A 27,321-nucleotide genomic window follows, 5' to 3' on the forward strand; every position below is an offset into this window, starting at 1 on the left:
TGACAATCTGTTATAATTAGCTGTGGAATGCTAACTGGAGCTGGATCAATTAATATCTTGGTTTTTTTTAGTACATTACTAGAAACATGTTGATATGGAAACAGCCTTGGGCCAGTCTATCTACAGATGGAGACTAAACTCCTACTTTAACCGAGCTGCTTACAGCACTCTGACCTCTTGGCTACGATTCCACTTGTCGATCAAATTGTTGCTTGAAGCACCAGACGGGTGGAGTTCACCACATGAGGGCAGATTTATTGCCTGATACTGTGAGCTGTGAGTTACAGTGTAGAAAAGTGAAAGGATTTAGAGTTTTTCCTTTACATGGACCTATGCGGTATCTGGTGCAGGAAAGAGCATTAATCTTAGGGCAACAGTTGCCTTCACAATTCAATTCGACTAATGTAAAAGCTGAATGTGAATTTTCATTACATTAAACTAACAGAAAAGTGAAGCAGATGGTAGAAAATTAAGTGCAAGCCATCTTCTGATCAGTTAGCTAAATTCTTAGAATGTCAGAAGAAAAAATGAAGTAAAAAGTAAATGACACAAGTCTTGGGCAGATTAAAGATGTTGGCAGATGGCTGGCAGCTGCTCATACTGTCTTCTGTTTTTTTTTCTTTTTTTTGTGGCCTGAAGTTCTTAAAATCCACTTTTGGTGGTTGCCAGAAAAACCCTCACACAGGAGGATGTTTGCATAGTTTCTGGTGTTAAACTGCAATTTTGTTCACCATTTGTATTTTGTAGGGAAGCAATACCATACATTAATACAATGTCTATCTTGTTCATAGATAAGTAGTGAAAATTCTCAAATAAAAGATGATATTCAAATCTTCTTATTCACCATTTAGCTGCTCCACGTCTTTGTTCTCCAACAGAAATACTGTTTACCTTCCCTACATGAGTCAAATCTCTTAAACTTTGCCATCTTTTCAATCTGTGTTAAGCTTTGTCGATGTAACCCAAGACTATCTGCAGATTTTTCAAATCAAAAGCCTCAAGAATGTTTACAGGGATCTATTCATTTGTGCATAATTACCTGAAAAATAACCTAAAAAAAAAAAGAAGAATTGTATTTTCTTTACCTGAGAATGAGCTGTTTATATCTACAGAGGCTCTAGACTCTCCTAGACACTTTGAAGGAGAGGGTAAAACAAGCTGTTTGCTTTCTGAAACTTCACTGCTGGATGTCACTAGCTTCCACACTGTACTTGTACAATTAAAACGTTACTTTACTGTACGTCTTTGTTAGGTGATATTCAACATGTGACCAAGAAGGTCCATATATGTAGTGATTTGACTCAGATTACATTACATCAATTCCATTAACACGTACACATCAAATTATTTAGAATATTTATAAAACAAAACTAAGAGATATCACTTTTAATCAGTCAATCACTGGGCTGCCATCTGAATGCTTAACTGAATGTAATAATGTAGTCTGTAACTGTCTTTTTGAGAGTATCTGTTCAGTGTCTTTTTTTCCCATGAGATTGACACGTTTTTACCTTTTTGAATCCACCTGATATCATGTGTTGGGATGTGCATGTATTACCTTGAACCATTCAATCAACAGCCTTCTAAGAATGGGTCAGCTTATACAGTTGTAGGCTCTTAATGTGAAACCTGTGTACAGGAAGTGTTGAGTTACATTTGCCGTTTTTCCATATAACTGACCATTTGAAGGCATAATATATGGCAGTGGTCCTGTATGTTTCAAACTATGACACTGTAGGTATCCCTCTAGTGTCATTTCTGGAGGTATCCCTCTGCGTTACGTTGAACAGTGAGAAAGTCTAAATGTCTGTTAAGTCCAATTGGTTTGGTCAAACAAATATAAGACTTTCAGCCTGGAGACTGGAATCTGTGTCCTGGGTGAATCCAACTGTTAATGTTGACTTGTTTTTTACTTACGTATTGTATGTGACTTCAGTTATGTTGCTTAAGTAATGTAAGATATATACCTTAACTTACATAACTAATATTCCTATTTTAAGCAAAACCATGTTTTTTCCCCAAACCTAACCAAGTAGTTTTGGATGGTTTCAAAATGTTAACCACGTTAACCACAAGCAAATTTGAAGCAAACTTTTGACATGTCACAAAAAAAGAAGAAAGTGTGAATTATACAAATTTCAATCAACTGGTTTGTAGCGAGTGAACTAGGCTACATAAAGCATAGTTTCCTCAGATGTTCTACTGTATACGCTATGTTCATAAATGTTCATAGTAGCTGTTTGCAAACTGTCAGTAAACCTCAAAGAGGAAGAAGATGGAGAACAGCTGATCAGTCATGTCAGTTAAAGAAAAAGAAAAAAGAGAAAGGGTGTCCATCTCCCATTATGCTCATTCAGTCTTTTTGGGAAAAAGTGAAAAAAAAAAATGCTTCAACAATGTGCATAAAATACATTGCTGGAATCACTGCTATTGACTGTAACTGAATAGTGAGCAATATGGAATCAGTGAATGATAGTGAAAAATTAACTACTTGCAACATCTCACCTTTCTCTTGTTAGTTGGACAGACATACAGGTAACTCAGGACAGTCTTGGACCCGACTTTGTCATTCATCCTCTCATACGTGGAGCCATAGTCAGTCGACCTGAATGGGAGAAATAAAGGCAAAATGTGTTCAGAGGCAGGCAAATACTACACACAAAAGCACACTGAAAGTTTGCTGGAAATCCAATGGGTAAACAGATTAAAGAGCGCTGGGACAGTGCACAATTAGTGTCAAATCATATTTATTTTGCAGTGATGAAAAAGAATGCAAAATCACACCCTACAGTAAAACAACAAGCCGATCCAGACAGGAATGGTACTGTATACATACAGTTCCTTTGTGTGGATGTGAAATCTCTGGCAATAGAACAAGAGAAGGTTAACCAATCATCTATAGCTGCCAACAAAAACGAACCATTCGAAAATGTCTGGGGACTCGGCACTGTAAATAATTAATTCTCTCCCGATGACTACTATGAAATAAAATATGACGAGTGCAAAAACACGTGGATGTTCCTGAACCCATGGGCTTTAATAATTTAACAGTGGGAATGAGCCTGTTAGCCAGCCTAGTCCCAGGAAACTCCACATGAATCCATCATCACTAGTAACTACCAAATCTGCCTTCAAGTAGAATATTACAGCATTTACAGGGCTCAGCTCACTTTTCCTTTTTTTTTTTCCTGTGAAAAGCTGCATTCATCTGTCCAAGATTTTCAAATATGTCTCTCTGCGGGGACCGAAGCACCCACCCAAAACTGTGGCATAACTCACATTTGGATTTGCAGTCTTCTTCGCAGTGAGGAAAGTGAAGATGATACCTATTTCAGCGTTTGGACAGAGCTCCTTCAGCAGGAACTGGGTTTCGGTGAAATTGCAAAGCGATTTCTCTCATTCACATTCATTGCTGAATGCCTCTGGGAGACACAGTTGTTGCTATGATTACAAAGCACAATAATGAGTCAGACCGACAGCATCATTTCCACAGCATATTAAAGTGGAGGTGTGGGGAAGAGCGCTGCTCTGAGAATGATCCTGATTTGGAGCAGGGGCTGTGAACTACACTGCTGGCCTCTGAGTAACAGTGCTGGAGCCTCCTGAGAGGAGACTTCATAAATAACATAGAAACATATGTTGTTTCTGGCATGACATGGGTAAGCACTACTGCCAGGCGGACCTTCATCATCTAGTCACCATAATGAATATGCTTGGATTTCTTAAATGGAAAGTGGTGATGGCTTTGGCGCAGCAAGCAGGGAGATGTCAACTCTCGGATGTTGACCAAGATTAAGTGTGACCCCCAAACACTCCCCCTCTGCACAAGAGAGCTAATCAATATGGAAAGAAGAATTAGCTGATTTTATTAGAGGAGATGGCAGAATGACAAAAGGAAGGTATCCACCCACATCATAGTTTTTGGTAGTGGGCAGAGGCAAGGTCCAGAGGTTACACTGTACTGCATTCAAAAGGAAGTTATTTTGTTCTGTCATTACCAACACAGAACTTTCCACTTGCTCGGTGCAAAACCTTCTGAAATTTGCCCAAAATGTCAAATGTGCTGCTTAAAAACTGAAACAGACTTAAAATCCAGTTTAGTCATTGATGAAGCTTGTTCTTATTGGAATAATTTTCAGGTAGTTAAAGTTACCCTTTGAAGTTTCTTACTACCTGAGTAATACTTTTATAAGTGGGCCCTGTTTTTTGTTTTTTGTGTGTCTTTCTTTAAGGACAACTATTCAACCTGCTTATTCATTATACATTATAATATATAAACACACAATGTATTTTGTTAAGTAAACAGATTTTTTTTTCTTCACAGAAAACTCCACAGGGACCCTTTAAGGACAAGTGTGTAAAAGTGTGTATACGGGCTAAATTTAGATTTTAAGGCAGAAATGGACAGAAGATCCTCATACATAAAAGGCAGAATAGGTTGACTCCCAATGTCCCAAAATGACATATATGGAAGGAGAGGGTAAAGCTAAGTGTTCGCATTTTGCACTTTTAGATGCCACTAAATTCTACACACTGGTCCTTTAAGGAAGATGAAAAATGCATTTATATTTCTTTTTTTTAATGTGGTCATTTTTTTCTGGCTCCAGACAAACCAACCATCAAAAGAATAAAAATCCAAAGTTTAAAGACATTTTATACTGGGTAATTTAAATGGGTGGAGACTGCTACAACACCTATATATAGTGTAATTCAGTGTGATACAGTAGTACTGTATGTAATATTATATTCTTATAATATTAAGTGTAAGAGGTAAAGACGTTGAGCTTTATAATTATTTACTGACACCTGTAATTTACTCACTGTACAGTGAAGAGCATATTTTTTTTACACTTTAATGGAATTAAATTAACAACTTTACATAACAGTTCAGCCAATGTCAATCACTGGCTGTAACGTTTGACAGATACCATTAAATTTTCCACAATTAAATTAAGACAAACTGAAAGTCTTTTTTTATTGGCTCAGAGTGTGTTTCCAGACACATTTAGCCTGCCCTTGGCCCTCTAATCATATTAAGTCTTCAGAAACTGACAAGTCCAATTTGACCTGAGCTGTACTTTTAAGCATTCTCAGTGATGCAGAGAGGATTATCCATGCTGATATTTCATACTACATCAATTACTGTAGTGCTTGTTTCCCCCCAGAAAAAAAGAAAACAAAAAAAAAAACCTAATGCTTTTATTGTTGCAAATGCACAAACTTACAGATGATAGCATACTTCTTTGCTTTACGTTTCCTTTTGTTTGCTTTTTCATTTAAGTTGATTTTCAGATTATATTGATTATTTTCAAGGACTAAGGACACTAGTTTCTAATCATATTGGTAGGTAAAAATCCACTTTTGCAAATGCTGTGTCCTCCAAATTATCTATCTGCATATGGCACTAGAAATAGACCAATGAGTGTGAAAAACCCTGTGTCCTACACTCCAATACACAGACACCAGCTTTGTGTCGGCTGCATCACCCACCACCTCCTGTAGGGCAGCAAGAATAGGCAGGATGTAGCATTTTTTCTAGCTGACATCCTGTACAGTGACCGTCAGGCAGGCTGGTGTCTGGAATGAGGCATGTCTGCCTATTTGCTCTCAGCAAAATAGATGCAGGTCTGGTGTGACCACTGAGTGACACGCAGGTTTTCCTGTCACTGTCTCACAGCAGAGTATACAATTTCTGGGCTTCACTCTTTCAGCTTTTGGAGCTGTATTTGACAGTGAAGCCTGAGTAAATCAATAGGTTGGTTACTTACTGTAAACCTAGTTCTGTGAACGAAGACAGAGCACTTTAACCTCTTTGACTCCATGTCCCCAGCTGATATTACTGTATGTCAGAGGCTGTAGCAGGCTCAATTTTAAAGCTAGAGTACATAAATAAAACTGGTATCATGTGAAACTAGAAGACCTAAGGAATCTCTTGGTACCATGTGGTATTTTCACCTGTTCTATTTGAACATTCCTACATGCTGCAATTTTGAAGAATTTTGAAACTGTAGTAAACTGGGTATGACTGGAAAACACAGACTGGATTCAAGGATCCCACTTCCTATTATTCATGTATGATATTAGTTCGCATAGTAGCCATTTCATTGCAGTCAGACCATTTTTGACATCTCTGTATAAAATGATCCATTGTGACCTCTAGGATCATCACAACCATAAACTAGAGCCTTGGGGCAGTCAGAGCATAGATTTCCTACTTATGTTGACAATAAAGTGGCTTCTGAGCAATTGACACACAAAAAAAGAAATTCTTGCAGAAGTCTCCAAAAGTAATTTTTTTTATTAAATCACAGCAAGACCTTTTTGTTCCCTTAGGTCTTGGTGTGTTCATGTGGTATTTGGGAGGCATTTAATAGCCTTGCCCTAATCTTACTGTTTACAGTTTATTTTCCAGAACCACAATCAATCCCAATACTGTAGATATTATGCACAATTATCTAAATAGCAAATAGTAAATTAACAAATGAATAAATTTAAATGTTATATTTTCGCTAATTATTGGCTCGTCAGCATTGTAAAAGTACCAATACAGCAATATGGAAATACTCCATTATATCCTGTATGAAAAGAGTACCAGCAACAGGACTACCAGTCCTGAAGTATGTTATGTTAGTTACATTAGTTATTAACATTAACATTAACCGTTGCAGTTTGGTCAAGTTTGGTGAGGACAGTCTGAATAGTAACCAATATTTACAGCTGTCAAATAATGGAGAAAAAGTATTTCTGAGTTATGGAGTAGTAGAGTACAAAGTAGGATAAAAGTGAAACACTCAAGTTCAAAATGCACTTAAACAGTATCTGAATAAATAGTAAGTACTTAGTTACTTTCTACCGATCTATGACACAAATAATTAACCTTGAAAAGCACAACATATGTATATTCACTAATTGCATCCAACCATATACAGCTTCATTCATTGAAGGGTTGATGGGAACATTTGCCCCCTTTTTGGTTGAACACACTTTATTTTGACTACGCGTGCACATGCAAATTTTCAAGGTGCAGTGGCATTTAAGTGCTCAAGCTTGAGGGCTCTGCCTGTATTCATAAAACTTAGGTTACATTGAATAACCATCACTCTCTGCAAACTAATACGTCTAAATATTTATGAAAGTCTGCAGAGGAGCAAACAGTGATGATATGATTACAACATTTATCTGAGTCCCGCTTTCAGTCTCCACTTCCCCGTCAGCTGAGTCCATTGAGACGCTCGTTTACGTCTGGTTTGTCTGGTCACTGTGTGCAAAGTAATGAAGAGTTGAACAGACAACATCTAGAAAAAAAAATATTTGCCACTGCCTTGAGTCCTTGACATATTTTCAGTTCGAGGCACACCACCATTATGCTTTTTGCAAATAGCAACCTGTTTCCATTTCTGTCGAGACAAGCAGTTTGTGAGCATTCCTGTGGAATTAATGGCTGTTTCAGGCTTGTGGTGAAAGATAGCAGCTGGAAATATTTTTGTGACTATCAGTAAAAGAGATTAAGGCAGATTTGAATCAGGATGTTACATCAGACTCTCTGGAGTAGAGGATTTTCTAAGTCTGTGACCATGAAACAGACTTACCACACTGCCAATATTGTGTTCTTGGAGGTATGATATTCAAAGAGAATAATCAACAGTACAAAACACACAGGCTCACCTATGACCTTTTACTGTACAGTTGTCAAGTACAAGAGAAATTGAGATTTCAGTTCAATTTGACTGCAGAGTATGCCAGGGCAAAATTCTCTGGAAATGAAATTAATTCAAAAATAGTCAAATTATATCTGCTGTATCTACACAGTCACATAGTGGAGGTTTCCATTTGTTTTCATTTTTGAAGTGAAGTCCTCCATGTTTTCGAGAGCCAGAGAGTGAGATACAGTGTAGTGCACTGCAGTGTGTGAACATCAAATGATTGGGAAAAAAGGCAGACAGAAATTGCATTAGGGAATGTTTGTGAGGTTTTGCCAGATGGCTGCCAGTAAAGCAGAACAATTCGGCGTTGGTGTACAACACTGTTGACCATGCTCTGGGGAGAGAAAGAGAGAGAAAAAAAGGCATGCACTTCAAAGACTGAAGGATGAAAACTCCAACCAAATCATCTTAGTTTCTCCAGTTTGTACAGAGAAAGCACATCACCCTGAAGCGTACAAGAATTAAAGCGAAGTGAAGTCTGTTGTAATATTGTTCCAAGGAAAACAAAAGGTTACTGATCTGACTCCTCTCACTGTAAAGCTGACTTTGGCTTGCTCGCTGCTGAATAAAAACTGTTTGTGAATGCAGGCTAGCGCGTACGAAACAGCAAAGAGACACAATGAGAACAGAAAACAGTGAATCAATATTCATCAGGGGTCCAAAAATGAAGGCATCATCAGGTGGTTGTCGGAGTCGAACTGAAGCGGCAACAGCTCAATTGTCTGTCCTCAGAAAGAGAGTCACACAGAGACACAGGAGGCTCAAAAAGTGAGAGAGACGGGGAGAGGAAAGGTTTCTTAGCTGAGAACCCTGCGGCAAAATCAAGCCTCAAGACTCTGAACACTCGCTGACTGATGCGCTTGAAAAACATTCTCTGCACTGGTGAACCGAAGCGTTCTATGCAGTGCTGAGGGGTCAGAGGTAGAGACGCCTGAATGCGTTGCAGACATTTCCACTGCAATTGTCTGAATTGTTGCAGTCTTTTGTTCCAGGAACACACTCTAGGGGGATGACAAAGCCAATTCTGCTCCAGCCACAGGTCCTCGACACAAACCGCCTCCCTGGATTGAATCCAGGGAAGTTTGGGTGACCAGGAAAATAACTAAACAGAGCTGTAACCAGAGCAAAACGCCTGAAAATTTGATGACAAAGTATGAAAGACCAGATTTGGCCCAACTGAAAAGCATCCCATTAACCTTTCTTTTCTCAGCTGAACACTCGGTTTCTACAGAGGTAGCTCGCTTTAAATCTATTTATTGACACGTATTTATATACACAGCTGAAAGAACAAGAAGATCCTGTCACATTCTGCCTCTCTGTCCCTCTTTCCAGCCACATTCCCACCTCCACAAACCTGTTTATTGCCATTCTCTACTTGTCCACCAGATGCTCTGATGTTTTCACCTGTCTCAGTCATCTTGCTGACTCTGACTCCAGCCACTCCCTCCTGACCTGCAATAAACCCTTTTCCCAGTTACCCCTGCCCACTTGCTCACGTTTCTACGTTCCCTCATAAGACCATTTCCATGCACCCCTTGCTAGATGGACCTTTTCACACCTGAAAGTACAACCTAAGGTTTGCATTTTCATCCTGTTGTCCTCACTTACATCAGCTGTGCCTCCCAAAACTTGCAATCAATTTGTTTGTGGCATTTTTTTTGAGACTTTCCAACTTACACTTTATAAAGTCATTGGACCAAATGTCAATTAAACCAGACTAAGACCACTTGTGATTGAACCAAGGTTCGGCTGTTTGGTCCAGAGGAGGTTTCACACCTGTAACTTTGGTTTAGTCTGAAAGCCAAGACCAAACAAATTAAGTGTGAAGGGACCTAGTGATGCTGTTGCTTTTGCTTTCCAGCCATCTGAATCTGAACTTAACCTCTAACTGATCTGTTCCAGTTTTATTTACCTGTTTGACCTGTTGCCTGTTTCTGACCTGCTCACCATCTGTGCCCTCTGGAACTGGTTGACTGTCCGGACTGCCATTGTGTTGCCTGCCTGTACATGACCTCTGCCTGAAGTAGATTTCTCTTTATACTACCAGCCTTACCCTGTGTGCGTTTGTCTGTGTTTGGGTCCCTTCTCCTTTTGCTGCCGAAATTCACACTCACACTCACTGGACATGACCTGAATCATGATGCTGTGTTTCAATTTTAGTTCCTCCTGTGTGTGCGTTTGGTTGTCCTTTTTCATGTTAGTGTGGGTTTTCTCTGGCTGCTCTGATATCGTCCTACTCGAAAGACATCCAACTCAGTTATATCTGAAGCTCCTTGGTAAGCACTGATTTGATTTGTAGGTCAAATGAAGACTGTGTGTCTTGGTAAAAACTGAAACTAAATTTGGTCAACAAGAACGTTTTTTTTAAATCATCTGGTTTGTATATAACTTGTGCTTTTATTTTTGTTTTTACACCCCTTCCCAATGTTTTATAAGTTCTTGTTATTTGGAAGGTTTGACCACGGCAGACATGGTTAGTATTACAGAAATATATTGGGTGTGGGATTAGGGACTGGAATTAGGGTTAGGGTATGGTTTAGGATTGGCAGCTAAAATTACAATGTTCGGGTTAGGGAAAGATTGTTGCAAAAAAGAAAATGTCAAAGTGTCTTAATAAATGTTCTAACATGTGGGTACACTTTACTAAAGTCAACCAAGCAAGTCCTTGTCATAAATATTTATTAGCCATCCATTATGAGGAAGTATGACCTTGTGGCATTTTGATAACTTGAGAAAGACCAGTCCTTTGCCTCAGCCTGCCCTCCCATACGCAAATATACTGTATTACGTTTTGTTCTGTCACGTTCTTTGAACTGTAGCAGTTCAGCAACAATTTTGTCTTCAGGTAAAGTGCACTGTGTGTGAGGAGAAATCTGAGTCATTTATGATTTTTGATGAATGATGAAGTAGAATTAATATCATTGTAATAGAATGAAATAAATCAGACCTGTTTTAAAACTAAGAAATATCTTCATTCATCAGGCAAACCATCTAAAAACATTTGATCAGAGAGTCATAACTGGATTCAGATTTAGCATGCTATCAAAGTTCATCTGTATATATGACCACTCCCCACTGGTGTTGCATGGTGTACAGATACAAGGTATTGCAGTGCCCAGCTGTTAAAAATGTGTGTGTGTGTGTGTGTGTGTGTGTGTTGTACGTGCTGTTCAGTGCTCTGCGTTTACTCCCTGTAGGCTTTGTGCATGTGTGTGTGTGTACTGTTTGGCGCTCTGCTTTCATTCCCTCCAGGCATTAAGGGCGTGCCAAAGATTTTCCAACTTTCATGGCAAGAAGCAGAACAAGAGGCACGGCTGCTAACGCAACAGATGCTAGTCTCGCCTACCATCCATGGCTTGTTGACACAGCAGCCGCACGGAGCGAAATATGTCATTATTTCGCTTACATAGCTGACAGTCCGGGCAACCCCAAGGACACCGCAATGCCACCCACGCAGGCCAAGGAAGCCAACTCATCCAATTCTGCAAAGTATCTTGCTGACAGACATTCCAACCTGTTCAAGGAATTCAAACAGCAACAGTTTGGTTAATGAATGTGATAGATGACATAATTACATGCCCCCAAATATAAGTCAAATGAGTGATTTATTTGGTGACAAGCAAACCTTTTCACTGTCGGAGTGACAATTAAGGGTTTAGCATTTTAGCTAGTTTACCAATGTGGCAGACATTTCTTAAGTTAACACAATGTTCACACTTGTAATGTTAACTTTACCGTAACTTGCGAGCAAGCTGAATCAGACGACTGTGCGGATCAAAAACACAGTAAATGATCAGTTTATACGTAATCAGTAGTGGCAATGATGATCTTGGCATGTAGCCTACATTTTTGTACCTACAGAGGGGAGACCTTTGTTAATAAGAAGGTGTATTTCGTGATTCATCAGTCTAATTAAGTGCTGCTTTTATCATCATGAAGTGCCAGACTTACAGTTACTGTCATTTAAGCTTATTGTTTTTATAGGCTATCAAATTGTAATATTAAAGTTTGTATTCAACGCAAGATAAAACTGGTGGCAAAATCCCAAGTTCTCATTCACGTTCATTTCTACAATAATAATATGAATAAACTGACAATAAAACAGTTCAAACTTAGGGTAAATACCTGTCCTCTGTTGTCCATTTTTAAAGCCATTTATGTCTGTCATGTAGGGACTACAGGGTCTATTCTTCTTCTTCTTCTTCTACTATTATATATTATTCCATCACTTTTCCTGGTGTTTTAGGTCTTGGTTGCAGTATTGTATTCAGTATTTTGGTATTGTGACAACATCACTACATATACAACTCTGTACCATGCTGTTACTACACACTGGCATTGGCCTTGGAATAAATTGTGATGTGCAAAATCCTCCAATATAGATGTAATTCCTAGGGATACTGGGCTGTCTGGAGACTTCTAGAATCTCTGCCAAGGAGCACTGAAGCTGTTCTTGTGGCTCATGATTGCCAAACAGAGTGCAAGGAGACTTTATGTTGGATCTTCTTTTACTTTTTCAAGATTCAGTATTCCAGCTTTTAGTTAAAGCCTGTTTCACATTGAAATATGGTTGTTTAAATATTATTAAAAGTTTCAGGTGACCTAGATGTCTGAAAAAGCCCAATTTAACATACAGAAGAAAGTCCAGACATGTCGACGAACTGAAGTTCAACATTCACCGGGTCAGAACTGCTCACAGCATGGATTGTAATGTGTTTGTCCGTGTGATAGCCCTGCAGCGACTGGTGACCTGTTCAGGGTGTTTCCCTGCCATTTCGTGTGAGGCAGGAGGAGAAAGGTTTCAGCCCCCCTGTGAGGCTGAACACAGTAAATGAATGGATGGATGAGTTGCCCAGGGCAATTAGTCTGTTACTTGCAGCCAGTGCACTGCTTCATTCAACCAATGGATTATTAAGTGCTTTAATCCAAAGCACATAAGCCGGCACTCTAAACAACTTAAGGCAAAAACACTGTTCACTCTCATAGTTCACTGTTATAGTAAGTACACTTTACTTAATCATAATGTTTCTTTTCAAAGCAGCTCCTGCATCCAATCATGTCATATGAACAAAGTCAGTCAGTACTGTGTTGTTTAGTGGCATTTGTACAGAACAGCATGGTAAACAGCTGATGCATAATTATAAAATAAGCAATTGAATCAACACAAATGAATCCATATAAATGTTTGGTCTAGGAATAGTGACACAACTGGTGTTAGGAAATGATATCAAATTTCAACACAAGCCATTGAATTGGAATATCTAAAGGTGGTAATAAAAAGCAATACATTTATTTTCATATCTTGAAAGATTTTTCCACGTCTGTTTTTCATCACCTAGCCTAAAATGTGGCAAGAATAGGTCATTAAATTACATGTGTTAGAGTGTCATCTCCTGCATTCACTTGCACTCCGACAGAATAATATTGGAGTCGGCTATTCCTGGGTTAGTTCAGCTCATTTTAAAATGTTTTACAGGTACAAGTATTAAATATCCAGGTAGAAAAAGGCAGCAAGTCAGCATTCCAGTCACTTAAGCAACCCAAAATCTGATACACCCTAAAATGCTGGATCAGGTATTCGCAAGTACACGAGTCTATGCACTGTTACAATATCATATAGGCCCAAAGTGTGATGCGGCTGCTTTCCAGCAGCATCCCGCATGCTTTTTTTTTTTTTTTTTTTTTTTTTTTACCTGAGGCAGGCTGTACAACAACAGTGTTGGGGGTCACATGCATGTACAAAGTAACTCAATAAAATACTGAGATTACTTTTTTGTTGTAATGAATAATGTAAGGTGTTAGTTTTGCAATTCAAGTACTCAGGAACTTAGTCACATTTTAAAATAAGCAGCCGTTACCATTACAGTTTTACTGTATTTTCATTATCGCGAGAACTACAGCTGTCTCTCATTCTTTTTTGCATGAGAGACAGAAGACAGACAGCCTATGGACTTGGTGGACACAGAAATTGTGGAGTATCTCAGGTTGGGTCTCAAGAGAGATATAATGAACAACATTCCCATGATGGAATCTTTTTTCCAGTCAATACTCCGACAGTGGAGAGTAGTGGAGAGCCTTTTTAGCTTTGGAAGTCTCATCAGATGAGCCAACTATCGATACACAATTTGATAAACTTCTGCATTATGAAAGAGCAAATTATAGAGAACATTTGTTGTGTGAGCCTAAATGATTTGAAAAGCCTGCGCACTTTTATAGTTTGTGTGTGTTTTGAGAAGCTAAATGCTTCATTAGCTGCATGTTGACACATGATGTATGCCCTGTGTAAGCCCATACTTCATTATTTTCAGAGTGTAATACGCCTCTGCCCAGTTTGCTGTCAGATATTCAGGACAATACAACCAACATGCACAAGAAATGGCATAATCCTTCATCCTCCATTCTTCTTTTAGCTTTTTGGCCAGCAGCTGACGTGACCTGCAACAACGACGTGACCTGAAACAACCTTCAAGAAGTACACGTCATCATCAGATAGCCTATCAAGGACAAAAAGTAACTCAGTAACAGTAAAGGAGTTACTCTGACCTGTAACTGTAATCCCTTAAACTACTCATTACTTGGTAAAATAATGATACAGTAATAAGATACGGATTACTGCCCAACACTGTGAGCTGATATGCAAAGTTTAAGCATCTGAATCTGCATCTAGAAGGAAACAATGGTATCATAAGCTCTATTCATTGGTTCATGATTCATTCAAAACACAGAAAAGTCGACACAGAGACTCTGATATCATAGTCTCACTTGCTAAAACCAGCACGTAATGCATCATTCACTGCAAATACACATTAATTTTCCACAGGCTTCCACCAGCAAAAGGAATTGTTTTGAGCCAAGAGTCAGTATACGAAAACTTTGAGGAAAATGAAAACCTGGTCTGATATTTCCAGCATGCCGAAAGAATAAAAATGGTGACATTACATGAGATCTAACAGAGAAAAAAACATGAAGATTGTGTTGCGGCATGTCTGGAGCAGAGGCAGCAAACATCCAGCAGATTTTAATAATCACTGCTACCATCAGCAAAGCATATCTCAGCGAGGAGAGTCATAATGTACAAGCTGTCAAGGAGTTTATCTGTGGAATATACACTCACCCTGAGCTGCTCTCTTGTGAAAACTTGCACACCTATTGAAGCACGCACATAAACATGCTTGCATCTTTCCATGTTTTCACCTAAGGCATCTGCCGCACAGATTCTCCTCTAATGCAGAACCCACTGAAGCGTAATTGAAAATGACTTTGGAGAACTGACACATTAAGATTGGAAGATACTGTATTTGCAGGTGTTTCAGAGAAACACACGTGAGAGCAGAGGACGGTGGAGCGTAAAAAAAATAATAGAACCTCAAAAGACCGAGCACTGTATGCCAACGTCTGTCTTTTAATAGATTAAGAATATGTTCATGTGAAAAACAGACTGATTGTGTTAATATATATGTAGTGGGAGACAGGGAAAGGAAAATATAAAAGCAACCCGTGTGTGAAACAAACAGAAACAGGAATGTGCTTGCTAACTGTGCCAAGATCCAGTGTAAAACTAAAGATTTCACATACCAAGCATGTGCTAGAATGTGTTACATGTAAAAAAAAAACAAGCAAAAAGGAAGGAAAGAACAAGAGTTGATATAAAAAATGTAAAAAAAAATAAAAATAAAAGGAAGAAAGAAAAGAGAAATTCTCACAGTATCCCTGGCTGCCATCAGGCCTTACCAAATATAACCCTGACTGCATCATTGCACCGCGCCTGACAAATGCAGTGTTGAGGAAATACCTTAAAGGAACAGCCGGAGTGGGACAGAAGTGCTGACATTCAAAGATCGCTCTCAGTGACAACATTTGTCGTGTATCCCACTCATAGCCCGTGTTCTCCATTCAACCTTGACAGCGGGTAGGCAAGTATCTTCGCTTCATCCTCTTCCCTGCTTTCCACGCTCTAGAACGCTTTTTCCAGAATGAATCTTTAAATAAAGTATAAAACTTTAAAAATTCCTCCCAGACATGATGACTTTTTTATAAGGTCTTGAAGGATTTTTTTTTAGGTTACAAAAGCTAGATCAGCTTTCGACATCCTCCTTGTTTTCGCCGTTGGTCGCGAGCCGCTGACCCGACCCACATTGTCTCAATGGCTTCGTCACCTCAGCCAACCTGCACCTCCTCTGCCCTGTCCACTCTGTGGCGAACCGACAACGGTCAATCACAGATACTACTGTACAGTATGTGATTTAAATCTTAGTCTGAGTGCTTTGGAGAAAAAAGCCCCCAGTGTATCTTTCAACCCTGTGAAGCTGGCGGGCAAAGAACAACCAGAAATGACTTTCATTCATTATTCATGCAAGAAGGCCTGAAAAATAGCAATTCGATGGCTAGATTATTAGTGTAGTGCCGGAGAGTGGCAGTGCTCTATAGTGGCCGGTCGGTTCTAGTTTGTGCTCCAACAAGGTCTCTTGAGTGTTGTTAGTGATGATAACTGACATGTCGGGGTCAGGAAAAAGTCCATGTGCTAAAAATGGGAGCAGAGAAAGTAGGGGAGCTCTCTAGTGAAGTTGCTTGTCAAAGGTGGAAGTTTAAAGAAATCTTCTCTATTTGTAATAAAAAAAATTTGAAACTTAGATTATTTATTTCAGCTTTTAAGTGATACACAGGGTGGTTATAATGTACAAAGATGGAAATACTAAAAAAAAAAAAATGCAAGCACAAGAGTATAAATCACAAAACTGCTACATTTCAACAACAGACTTGCTAATATGATGTCCGAAAATGGTTAAAAGTCAGAAGTTTATGAATCAAAAACGTACTTAATAATGACATTAATTAAATAAATGGAATGTAGATCTAAAAATTCATTTAAATATTTATACTTCTCCTTTAAACTCCAATTTGTTGATTTAAAATAAAACTTCCTAAAGTGCCATTAAGTTAATTTTCTTTTTTTTTTTTAACCAAAAATAGGTTCATTTCAATTGTTTTATTCCCCTATTTATCTTTCATTTGCTCATTTTATGTTTCAACTTCTTTGTTTTCCTTTCCTTTTTTTTGGGTCATGGCACACATTTATCTATTCCCTTTCTCTTCCCATTTCCCTCACCACAGGCATGGCAGCATGTAGGATGAAGTGACTGATGGGGCTGTTAAAAATTGCAAAGGGAGGGAGGGGGGTTCCTAAAGTAAAATTCACTGATTTAACCATGCAATAGCCTCAGAAAAGCTTACGGTTTCAAAAATACATTTATTAGCAAAAAGCTGTTTGTCTGTCACCTACAAACCACTTCCATGGTTCTGAAACAACAGTTAAGCCATAACCACACGACTCTTATCCATTAATTTTGTTGTTGTTGTGGCTATTTTTTCTATAGATACAGAAAAATTAAACATAGAGGGGATAAAAATGCAAATGTGGACTGTGGATTATCTTTTAAAATTTACTTTAAATGAAAGAAAAGTTTGTGTTAATAAGTAACGATGACTGAAGGTTTAAGTACAAAATAAATGCAGACTATAATGACACCTTTTGTAATAAATATATTTTTTAATATCATGATTATTTAAATGAAAGGTGCCTTGTGTCTCGTACAAGGAACCTTGGACATGTACTGCCCCATAAATGCTACTCTTACAAGAGTTAACACGCTACAGCAGTATGCAGTATGAATGACCAGCATTAAATGCACTGGTATGTGTAGTTTTATGAAGAAAGTTAGCTGCAGCTAGGCAGTTTGTTAAAAAGTCAGGTGATCAGTGTGTTTAGTTACTAGTGTTTTCCATAAGTTAGCAAGCCACTCAGACCCACAGGCCCACGCACACACACGCTGGACTGATACATGGACACATCCCTCTCATTATCATGAAAATAGGAAACTAAGTTGAGGTTAAAGTAGAAAGAAAGATTTAGCTTATATTTTCAGGCTCAATTTTAGTTAACTATATATATATATGTATACACACACACACACACACATATGCAAACACAAATTAAATCAGTGATTTGGCAGGCAGTTTACAATTACTCTGACCTGAAGCTAATCCACTACCCCATTTTCTTGCAGTATATACAGTACATCTACAGGGAGATTGTTAGGGGTGTAGAGCACAGACACACGGGTTACGTGTGCTTTTACACATCATTTCCTTGAACAGTCAGTCCCATGGCATTTGGAGATAGCTTAATGATATGTCTGTTAACATACTGACTTATTCTAAAAATAAAGGGACGTACCTTGCTTTTAAAAAACTGATATAAGTGCTGAGGCAAACAGTGCGAGAGAAATATTTCCTTTTTTAATATATGCTTCACTGACTGCAGGAGCCTCTCTGAATCCCGTTTTCAACCGTGTCATAATGGATGAGGGTTGCAAACAAACTTTTGATTTATATCTGCCATAATTCCTCTGGATTTATGCTCATCATGCACTGTGTATGCAGAATCCAATTTTAAATCATTCCCTCCTTTTCTGTCAGCACAGAAGTCGCTCGCCGGGGATGAACGACTCACAAATGCAAGTGTTTAGCTGAACACCAGCTGTTTCTCTGGTGGAGACTTGGTAAAGTAGGAGTGATAAAAGCCAGGCGGGAGTGTAAGAAGTCTGAGCACGCTCTAAGAGTCTTTTGTTTGATCGCTTGCTCATTTGCCGGCGTGCATCCTGTTGCGGCAGCACAGGGTAAATACAAGTTTTGTTTCCATTTCCAAAGAGAAGGGGGAAAAAAGTGCTCTCCTGGAAGGTGAGTGGGAGCTATCCTTCACGACTCTGCAGCGCCTTTATCTGCTACCTTTCTTCTTTCTGATAAGCAGCTCCAGAGCCAATCATGTGGAACTTATAACTCAGACATGTGAAAGTGAAGTTTTACAGAGGTAAGTAAGTAGAAGGAGCGGAAAATGAATAGTAAACTTTCCTGCAACCTTTTCTAAACTTTCTTCCTGTGTGCTGCACACACACCCTTATGCTGTTCACACACTCAGCAGTCCTGGCAGCTTCCCTCAGCACTGGCAGCAATTCGTCCATAATCTCAACAGATCTGAGCCCGTGGCCTCAGCGCTGACTATATAAGTGGCAGTTGTGTAAGCATTGGGCAGCTGGTATGGGCAAAAACAAAACACGTACCTAGCTATAGCAATCATGCCACCAGCCACATCAGCAGCCACTGCAGTCCAGCACCACGCTGCGGGTGACGGATGTCAGAATCTTGTCCTCTGTGGAAATATTTGTGTCATTTCAGATAAGCAGCAGAGTCAAAGCTCTCAGGCTACGCACTGCTGTCGACAAACATAGAACATTTTGTCATATGTTTGAGGCAGAGTCATTTACTCATCTCTGTGCTTGTAAATCTATTAGAGAGACAAACTTATTTGTTTGGGATCAAAATAGAAAACGTGGGAGTAATATGGATGCTTTACAAATCCGATAGCATTTAAACTAAAAATATCAGTTTAACATTCCTAAATGGGAAGAAAAAGGATTAGCGTTAATCACCTCAACATCTGGACGGCTGATGAGACTTTGATTTGATTACCGCAAACGGAGAGCAAACCAGAGTCGCCTCAAAGAGAGGTGCCCTTGAATCACTGTGGCATGTAGTCCCACATCGCCTCCAGACTGAAGCCTCGTGATGAAATCCACCATTTGCTGTTATGACAGCAAGCAAATGAGTACGCACTTCAGGATACGAGGAAAAGGGGCCAAGAGTGTGTAATTAAAAAGGTAAGAATTTAAATATTGTGAGAAAGGATCAGAACAAATGACCTCTTTAATAACAGCCAAGGTGATTTATGCCTTAACTGCGAGGTAAAAGGGGCGCAACAAAAGGTTGCTGTAATTCACATGCAGTTTGTTTTAAAGCAGCACGCATGGCATATCATATATTTCCGGGGCGTCTATAATTCAATGCTGTCATTTTTTTATTACCATAAAAAGTAAGATATGCACAGTCATGCACTGCAAATGTGTTTGGCTTTGTGTTGACTCCAGGTCTCCAGCTGCTTATGAATAATCCGGACTAACTAGCTCTGTCTGACTGTATTTGACTGGCTTCAGATGGACACTTGTGATATTTGTAACTGCGTGTATTGTATACAAACTTGAACCAGCACTGCATGGGAATAACAAAACAACCTGGCATATAGGTGGAGTTCAAATAGATTCTTTTTTGTTATTGATTCCATTTTAGCTTGATTATTGGCTTGCTGTGCAAATATGTTCACAGAAGAGAATTCTTAAGGAACAATATACATCATTTCAATCTTAAAGGGATAGTTCAGATTATTAGAAGTGGGGCTGCATAGCATGCTTGATTGATAGTCATTGTATTACCTAGACCAGGTGTCTCAAACTCATTTTCACTGAGGGCCACATCAGCATAATGGTTGCCCTCAGAGGGCCAGATGTAACTGTAAGACAGTATAAATGTAGCTAAATGTAACTAAATGTAATGTAAAATAAATGCAACTACTGCTTAATGTTAAATAACTGAATTTTTTACTTATTCAACTTACAAATATTACATATATATATTTGCATAGATGTAAAAAAAATGTTTGCTTGTTGCTCTGTTATAACATAAATCCTTTTAATTTGTCAGGTTATGAAACCGACATTACTCCATCAATCAACGATCAAACTATCCGAGTGAAAAAGGAAAAATAACAAGTTGTGACGTGTTATTTGCCTTCCCATCTTTCTTGAAACAGCCTTCCATCTGCATCAGTTTTATCTCTTCCTGGACATTTTGGGATCATTGTTTGTATTTCTCAATTCCACTTGTTCGGAAAATGGCATTGATGTGGAAACACTGCAATCTATTGGCAGGATGCCATCACTTTGCAGGTAACATAAACAGCATGTATTATGGGAAATGTAGTTTATGGTCAATGCACCCTTTTGAATTATTTATTATAAGACAATCGGACCTTTTAAGCTCTTGCGGGCCACATAAAATGACGTGGCGGGCCACATTTGGCCCGCAGGCCTTGAGTTTGACACATGTGACCTAGACGGAGGCCAGCATGGCCCCAGTTTGGAGCAACAGATTGGAATACACCAAAGAGGAAACTAAGCAATGAACTGCTGTGTACATTGTCAGCAGCAAAGTGTATTTTAGCCACTAGACCCGTCTAAAAAATATCTGTATCAGTCGTTATATTGGTCAAACATAAATTTCATGAATGGATTCTGTTTGATTGTGAGAAAGTGAAGGTACAGCAGTGAAAACATTCTGAATATAGCGTACACTTATGATACTGAGTTTTTTTTTTAGGTGGCTAAACTACATTTTGCTGTTGACCCTGTCCACATCAGTATTTTTCTTAGCCTCCCACACCTACACTCCTGCCGCTTCTACAAATGGGGGGGCGTGTATATCGCCGTCTTCTATAGGTAGTACACCAACCACCTACAAGTGTCTCATATAACCCCATTTCAAAAAATCTGAACTATTCCTTTATGTGCAAATGCAAAAAGCACTGAGTCTCTGATGTTGAACTCAGGGTAACCCTTTAATTATAGTGCATTTGCCATTTTCCACTGTTTTGGTTAACCCTGCCTTAAAGCTGCATGTTTTTTTGTTTTTTTTGGCCATTTGGTGGCAGCAGAACAAGTCATAAACAAAAGATTTTAACACATTACAAAGCTTTTATGGCATATGTGTGTTAGCAAACAGCAGACCATTTTTAAATGAAATAGTCGCTAAAAACAGGTTTTTACAAATGATACTAATTAAGGCTCCATTCCATTCAGGTCAGAGTCTAAACAGAGTTTAAATTGTGCTTAATTAGTATCATTGGTAACACCTGTGTTCACCCTCCTATTTCATATCAATATATCTGCCATGAAAAATGTAAATAAGATTTATCTTGAAAAAATTGATTAGATTAGCAGATACAAAATAACATTAAAATTCCTTTGCGGTCTTGTTTCTGGTCACCTGACAAATCTTCTCTTTCATTTTAGCTCCACTTTGTCTTCAACAACCCCCAGGGGAAATATCTAACTCTTTAGCTGCCAAATGCTTTGCTATGTTCACCCGCCAGGGGCTTAATGATAATGGAGTTGCTGCATCCAGATAGAGTTGTTATTATCCATCACAGTATTCATCACTTTAGGAGAGCCTACAGCAGCTGTATCGAACTTATCCCCTCCCAAGCGTTTTTCGCTGAAGTGCTCTTGAAAAGTTCTGGTGAGCCCGGGCCGGTGAGGTTTTGAGGGAAATACCAAGTCCAATTGCAAAAGGTCACAGACATCAGGTGGGTCTCTCTGAGAGAGCCAAGCCCTTATTATAGGCACTGACCTGTGAAATATCACATAGCCTGTGAGCATGCTCAGCAAAATGATGCAATTTGAGAGGATGTCACTCCTCACCCCCAGGTGACCTCATCCTGGCACAGTGGGAGAGGAAGAGTCTGCAGCCAGGGAGTGATAACACAGAGCTCCCTCTCTCTCTCCCTCTCTCTCTCTTTTTGATGGTCCTCTGTATTTAGGCGAGGGAATCCCTTCCAACAATGATGGCTGGCCCTCTCAAAAAAGAGGTGGTGCACATCCTGTATGTTTTTGTTTTTTTTTCTCACTCCTTCATGGTCTGCAGTAGAAATTAATTCTCAGGGATACATTTCAACTTCCTGTATACCTTGTAGTTATTAAACTGGGCCTCCTAAGAATGCTATTGTTGTTATTATTAGTTACTTGTATTTAAACAGCACTTTTCAAAATCAAATGTTTCATAAATATATGTAATGCACTGTAAAGTGATGAAAACAACAAGTAAAATAAGATGTATTTATGGAAATAAAGAGACACAAAATAAAGAACTTTTTAAAGTGTTTTTAACAGATATGAAATATTAAAGTAAAATTTATTAATGAAAAAATTAGATTGTGTGTTACATGGTATCTCAGCAGAGATTTGTAAAGTTTGTTGTAAAGTATAATTTAAGTTTTCTTATCTAGATGTATGCAACGTTTAAAAAAAATTTTTTTTGAACAGTTTAGTCTCAGTTTTCCTTAGGATGCATAGAATACTGTAATGGTATTGTAACCGAGCATCCTTTGTTCACCTAACTAAACTTCTATCGAAGTAAACTTTTTTTAAAAAAATTAAAACACTACAAGCATCACAATGACCAGACATGACTGCAATATGTTTTTGGAGAAACTCACAAAGCTGAAAATTCTGAATAATACACACACACACACACACACACACACACACACACACACATATATGTTTATGTATATGTATGTATGTGTGTGCGTGTAATGAACCTCAAATATATGAAATGAAGATCTGAATATATTGAATGAACCTTGAATATATGGGATGAAACTTCACTAATATTTGACTTCACATGATAAACATAAAAGCACACGTGTGCTCATACTGTGAATCATATATTTCCTCTGTGGAAACAAACTAATATATGCTGACTTTAACTCAGTCTGTTACTCTGGCTTCAACACTCCACATTGATCAGCTACAGCAGCCTCAAAGGGCCAAAACTGGGTTTAAATACAAGGTGGAGACATTTGAGAGGCAGTATACATATATTTTTTTATTTTTCTATTTTATTTTTCATGTATATTTAATAGATCATAAAATATTGGGTATGGAATCATCTGGAGTTTAAGATGAGATGAAACTTTTCTATGGATGTCAGTTTCTGAACCACGAGAAAGGCCAAATGTGGCCTGAAATAGACTAGGTAGACCTAGGCAGCAGCAGGTTAAGAGGAATCAGAAGTCAGCAGTATGAGGCAGTCAATAAAATAGGTTTTTCGAGGTATTTCAAAACCTGTGAATCACCACAACCACGAGAGGTCCTTGAGCATTCAGTCATAAATGTGCACAAAGAATATCAGTCTGAAGGGTTTAGTAGTATGCAGGATTGTCTGCGGACACCAGCTCCAGTCCCATTAGTCAAACACGCACACATGACCTATCGCATGATCTGGCAGAAATAATTAGGGTTTAAGGCTTTCCTGTGATTTTAAAATTACTGCACTTGCCTGAAGAGTTAATTTATCGCTCTTTTCCTGGGGTACCCGAGATTACACAAATCACTATATCAACAATCGCTGTGTGGAAGCGTTAATGAAGTTGGAAGATACCATGTTTGTCTCAGCAAATACAATATTCTTCTGTATGCTAATACACAGGTGTATAGCGGCTTCCCATACGTATTTTTTCCTGGGGAACAGGGGCAGAATTTGGTGGGAAATACCAGTATTTAATTCCTGGTTTTCATTGCTGATATAGTGGGCGTTGCCTGGTCTTTGCATGCAGGGCTGTGGCCCAGAAGACTTTTTTATTCATCTCCAAATAATTCTCCCTCCTCTGTAATAACCCTCTTCTAATTGAGCGGGTTGTCACTAAAAATGACAGCAGTGCTGTAATTAGGGAATCTTCAGCAGCAGAGACAGACAGAGAGAGAGGGAGCATGAGAATATGGACAAAAGAAGCATCAACATGATATATGAAAAAAACTTTCTTTACTCATGAATGTCAATGTTACTCTACAGTTCTCTGTTTTATGAAGACGATGAAGTGAACTACACTGCAGACCAGAGTCTCTGGTGACAGTGACAGACAGACAGATGGATCCAAACTGCATGAACAAATTAGAGACTAAACACTCTGTAGACCACCTTTACTGCATGAGGATTTAATGAGGGAACAAAACCTACAAAAATGTGCATTGTTGGATGTGTATTTCTTAAATAGCTCTATTGACCACCTGTAATTATTATTATAGGCCACTAGTGGTAGGCTGCACAGTATATCTTTATATGAAATTATGATTAATGTAGGCTAACAGTATATAATAAATATATTAATTAATCACCTTCAAAGTTTCTATAATGTTATACTTTTTTATATTGTATAAATCTCCTCACTCTATTTAATTTATTCTTATTCTCATGTTCTTGTTTTCCTGTTCTTATCTATTTGACTGTTTTGTATTGTCTTACTATGTTTTAGAGTATTTTGCTTATGCCTTAGTTTTGTGTCTTATTTAGCTTTATTTTAGCACTCCTGTCTGGTATTATTGTGTTGGCCTTCTGTTGTCATTTTGCCTCTGGGTATCTTGCTCTTTTCCTTTGTCTGTCAAAGCATTTTGTAAACTTAGTTTTTAAAGCTACTATATAAATAAAGTCATTATTATATTATTATTATTTTAGCATTTCAATAAAATACATGATATGATATCTTATTATGAGTTTCATTCAAGTTGATTTCAGTGTTTTGCAGGAGGCAACAAAAATAACAGACTGAGTCAGAATTAGGGGTGGAAACTGATTACAATTATTTAGCGATAATTTAAAAACAGGTCCGGCCGAGTCCCAGATGTCCTCTAATCACCCGTGGCTGATATATTGTAAATGCTTCAGTTGCAACCCTTCAATATTATGAGTTAATGACAGATGAGGCACAAGTTTAATTTTCCACAAATAAATAGTCATACACTATAGGTAGACATATGTATGTATTTATGGGAAAAATGCAGTGTTGCAGCTTTGGAACAAAGTAGTAAGAAAAGCACGGATTAAAAATTATCACTTGATTCAGCATCGTTGGGACTCAAGAAGAAAAGTTTAAATGTGAAACGAATCTGGAGGTGTAGAGTTAGGAAGAAGTGAGTTTACCAGACCTTTGTAGCCCAGTCCTCATCAACTCTTCTTCTATTAAGTGGCTCCGGGCTACATTAGCTCCTACTAGCATAACACACCACAATCTCTGTCCAAACTTTGGCCAATGAAGATGAGATCTCTTGTTCTGCTGCAATGACTATCATACTTTCTTTTAAAACAGTCCATTGTCCAACAGCATTACAGGAGGCCAAAGTTAAATCTGAGGAGTATTCTTTTGGCTGCAATGAATAACACTGAATATTTTCCAGACTCAAACTGGTGCACTCCAGCAATGTAAGCAGCAGAGATCAAGGTATCTGACTTTAAGTTGCTGTATGGCTCAATTTCCAGAAAAAACCTTCCCTGAATGCAGCCAACAGTCTTTTTTTTAGTAGCTCCCTGCCTGGTAAATGGCCACATCTTTCAAGCCCCTTGCCTCTCAGTTCAAACCACAGCCTTTTTGTTGTGAAAAAATGAAAATAGCCCCCACTGACACATTTAGAGGTGATATTTTAAATTAAAAAACTCATCCAGTGGCACAGAAAATGCTGTACAACTGTTCCGGCGGGAGCTGTACTTCCCATGACTGGTAAACTGATGTTAATGTGTAAAAGTGGTGAAGCCCCACTGTCACATATTCATGTGTTCCAGATTACTAATTATTTTACAGGCCCGAAGCAACTAGTGCTGCACAAAGATCTCCCCACCAGTTGTCTAACTGTTTCCTAATACTTCATAATCACTGTCATTTTTTGTGACACTATTTTCAGGCAGTTATTCTCATAATGAACATTTCTTCATACAAAACATCATTACAACTGTAATCAGCATGTTAATGGGGTACAAAGAAGAGTGAAGAGAATGCTCTTTTTTTTTTTTATCAGATCAGCGTTAATTTGCTGAAGGCAGGAATAAGACCAATTAAATCAAAATAATTAGACTCAAACGCCTCATCATTTGGTGTGAGAATTTGCCTTAATGAAATAGGACAAACTGACTAAGACTGTAGAGCAATACTCCCTGGAGGATAAAATGAAGAGTCAGACAGTTACTACATGGTCATTGGTAGTAAGCTGTTATCATTTAGAGGTCCGCTGGGAGAAAGTTGTTCATTCTCACTGATATTGACTGAACTATCTCAGACCGCAGAGATAGCATAATAACTGTTCAACTGAAAAGTATTTCCACCGCATGCACTACAGAGAAAGTGAGGCAGTTAAAAGTAACAGAGCCTTACAAAAGGGGTGCACTGTAAAATGTACACGACCTCCACACGACTAGAGCTCTTAATGTGTTACAAATGCACACTGATAGTCTTCAGATGTTTAGGCACGTTTGGACAGTGACATCATTTATGAAGCAAATCCTGCGAGCCAGTTGTCAGGTCGTCCACTGATTCAATAACATGCAGTGTTGCCAGGTTTGACTGACATCAAGTAGCCCAGTTTGTAATAAATGTATTTTTTTCTGTCATGTCATTCACTGTGTGTAGAGCCTACTGGACTTAGCACCTTGTCAATCTCAGTCAAACTAAGAGGAGAAGCAGATTAATTAAAATATAGATTAGATTTTTAGTTGAGAGAAACCTGCCCAGTGATATAAAAAGTAGCCCAGTCACAAGCTTCCCACTTTTAGACATCCTATCACATAAAAAATAGTCCTAACTTTGCTTCAGTAAATCCCATGTTCTTCGGTATGCTAATGCGCAGGCGCACACAGGAAACCCATGCATATTTTTTTCAGGGAAATGGGCAGATTTTTGACAGAAATTCTGTATCTCAATTCTTGATTTTCATCCTTGATATAATGTACATGCTAGGTTCACTTCAGTATTTTGAATTAATGAGGAGATGAGGCAGAAGATTAATTTTCAAAAAATAAATAACATATATATATATATATAGACAAAAACAATAAAAGTCATATAGGTAGAAATATATAGGTATTTGGAAAGGGTGGTAATGAAGCTTTGGAAAAAATCATCAGCCCC

At 38.4% G+C, this 27,321-nt stretch overlaps 1 protein-coding gene across 1 annotated transcript in view; it reads right to left on the reverse strand.

The window, feature by feature from the left end:
• Window positions 1-27,321, reverse strand: part of sorcs3a (sortilin related VPS10 domain containing receptor 3a) — a 264,513-nt gene that overhangs the window by 123,332 nt on the left and 113,860 nt on the right. Inside the window, exon 3 of the mRNA XM_084715689.1 lies at window positions 2,506-2,605. Coding sequence (XP_084571815.1) covers window positions 2,506-2,605 — 100 coding nt within the window. The remainder of the gene's footprint in view (window positions 1-2,505; window positions 2,606-27,321) is intronic.

This window comes from Lutjanus erythropterus, chromosome 3 (assembly GCF_056507025.1).
Source record: "Lutjanus erythropterus isolate fLutEry1 chromosome 3, fLutEry1.hap2, whole genome shotgun sequence".
Lineage (NCBI taxonomy): Eukaryota > Metazoa > Chordata > Actinopteri > Lutjaniformes > Lutjanidae > Lutjanus > Lutjanus erythropterus.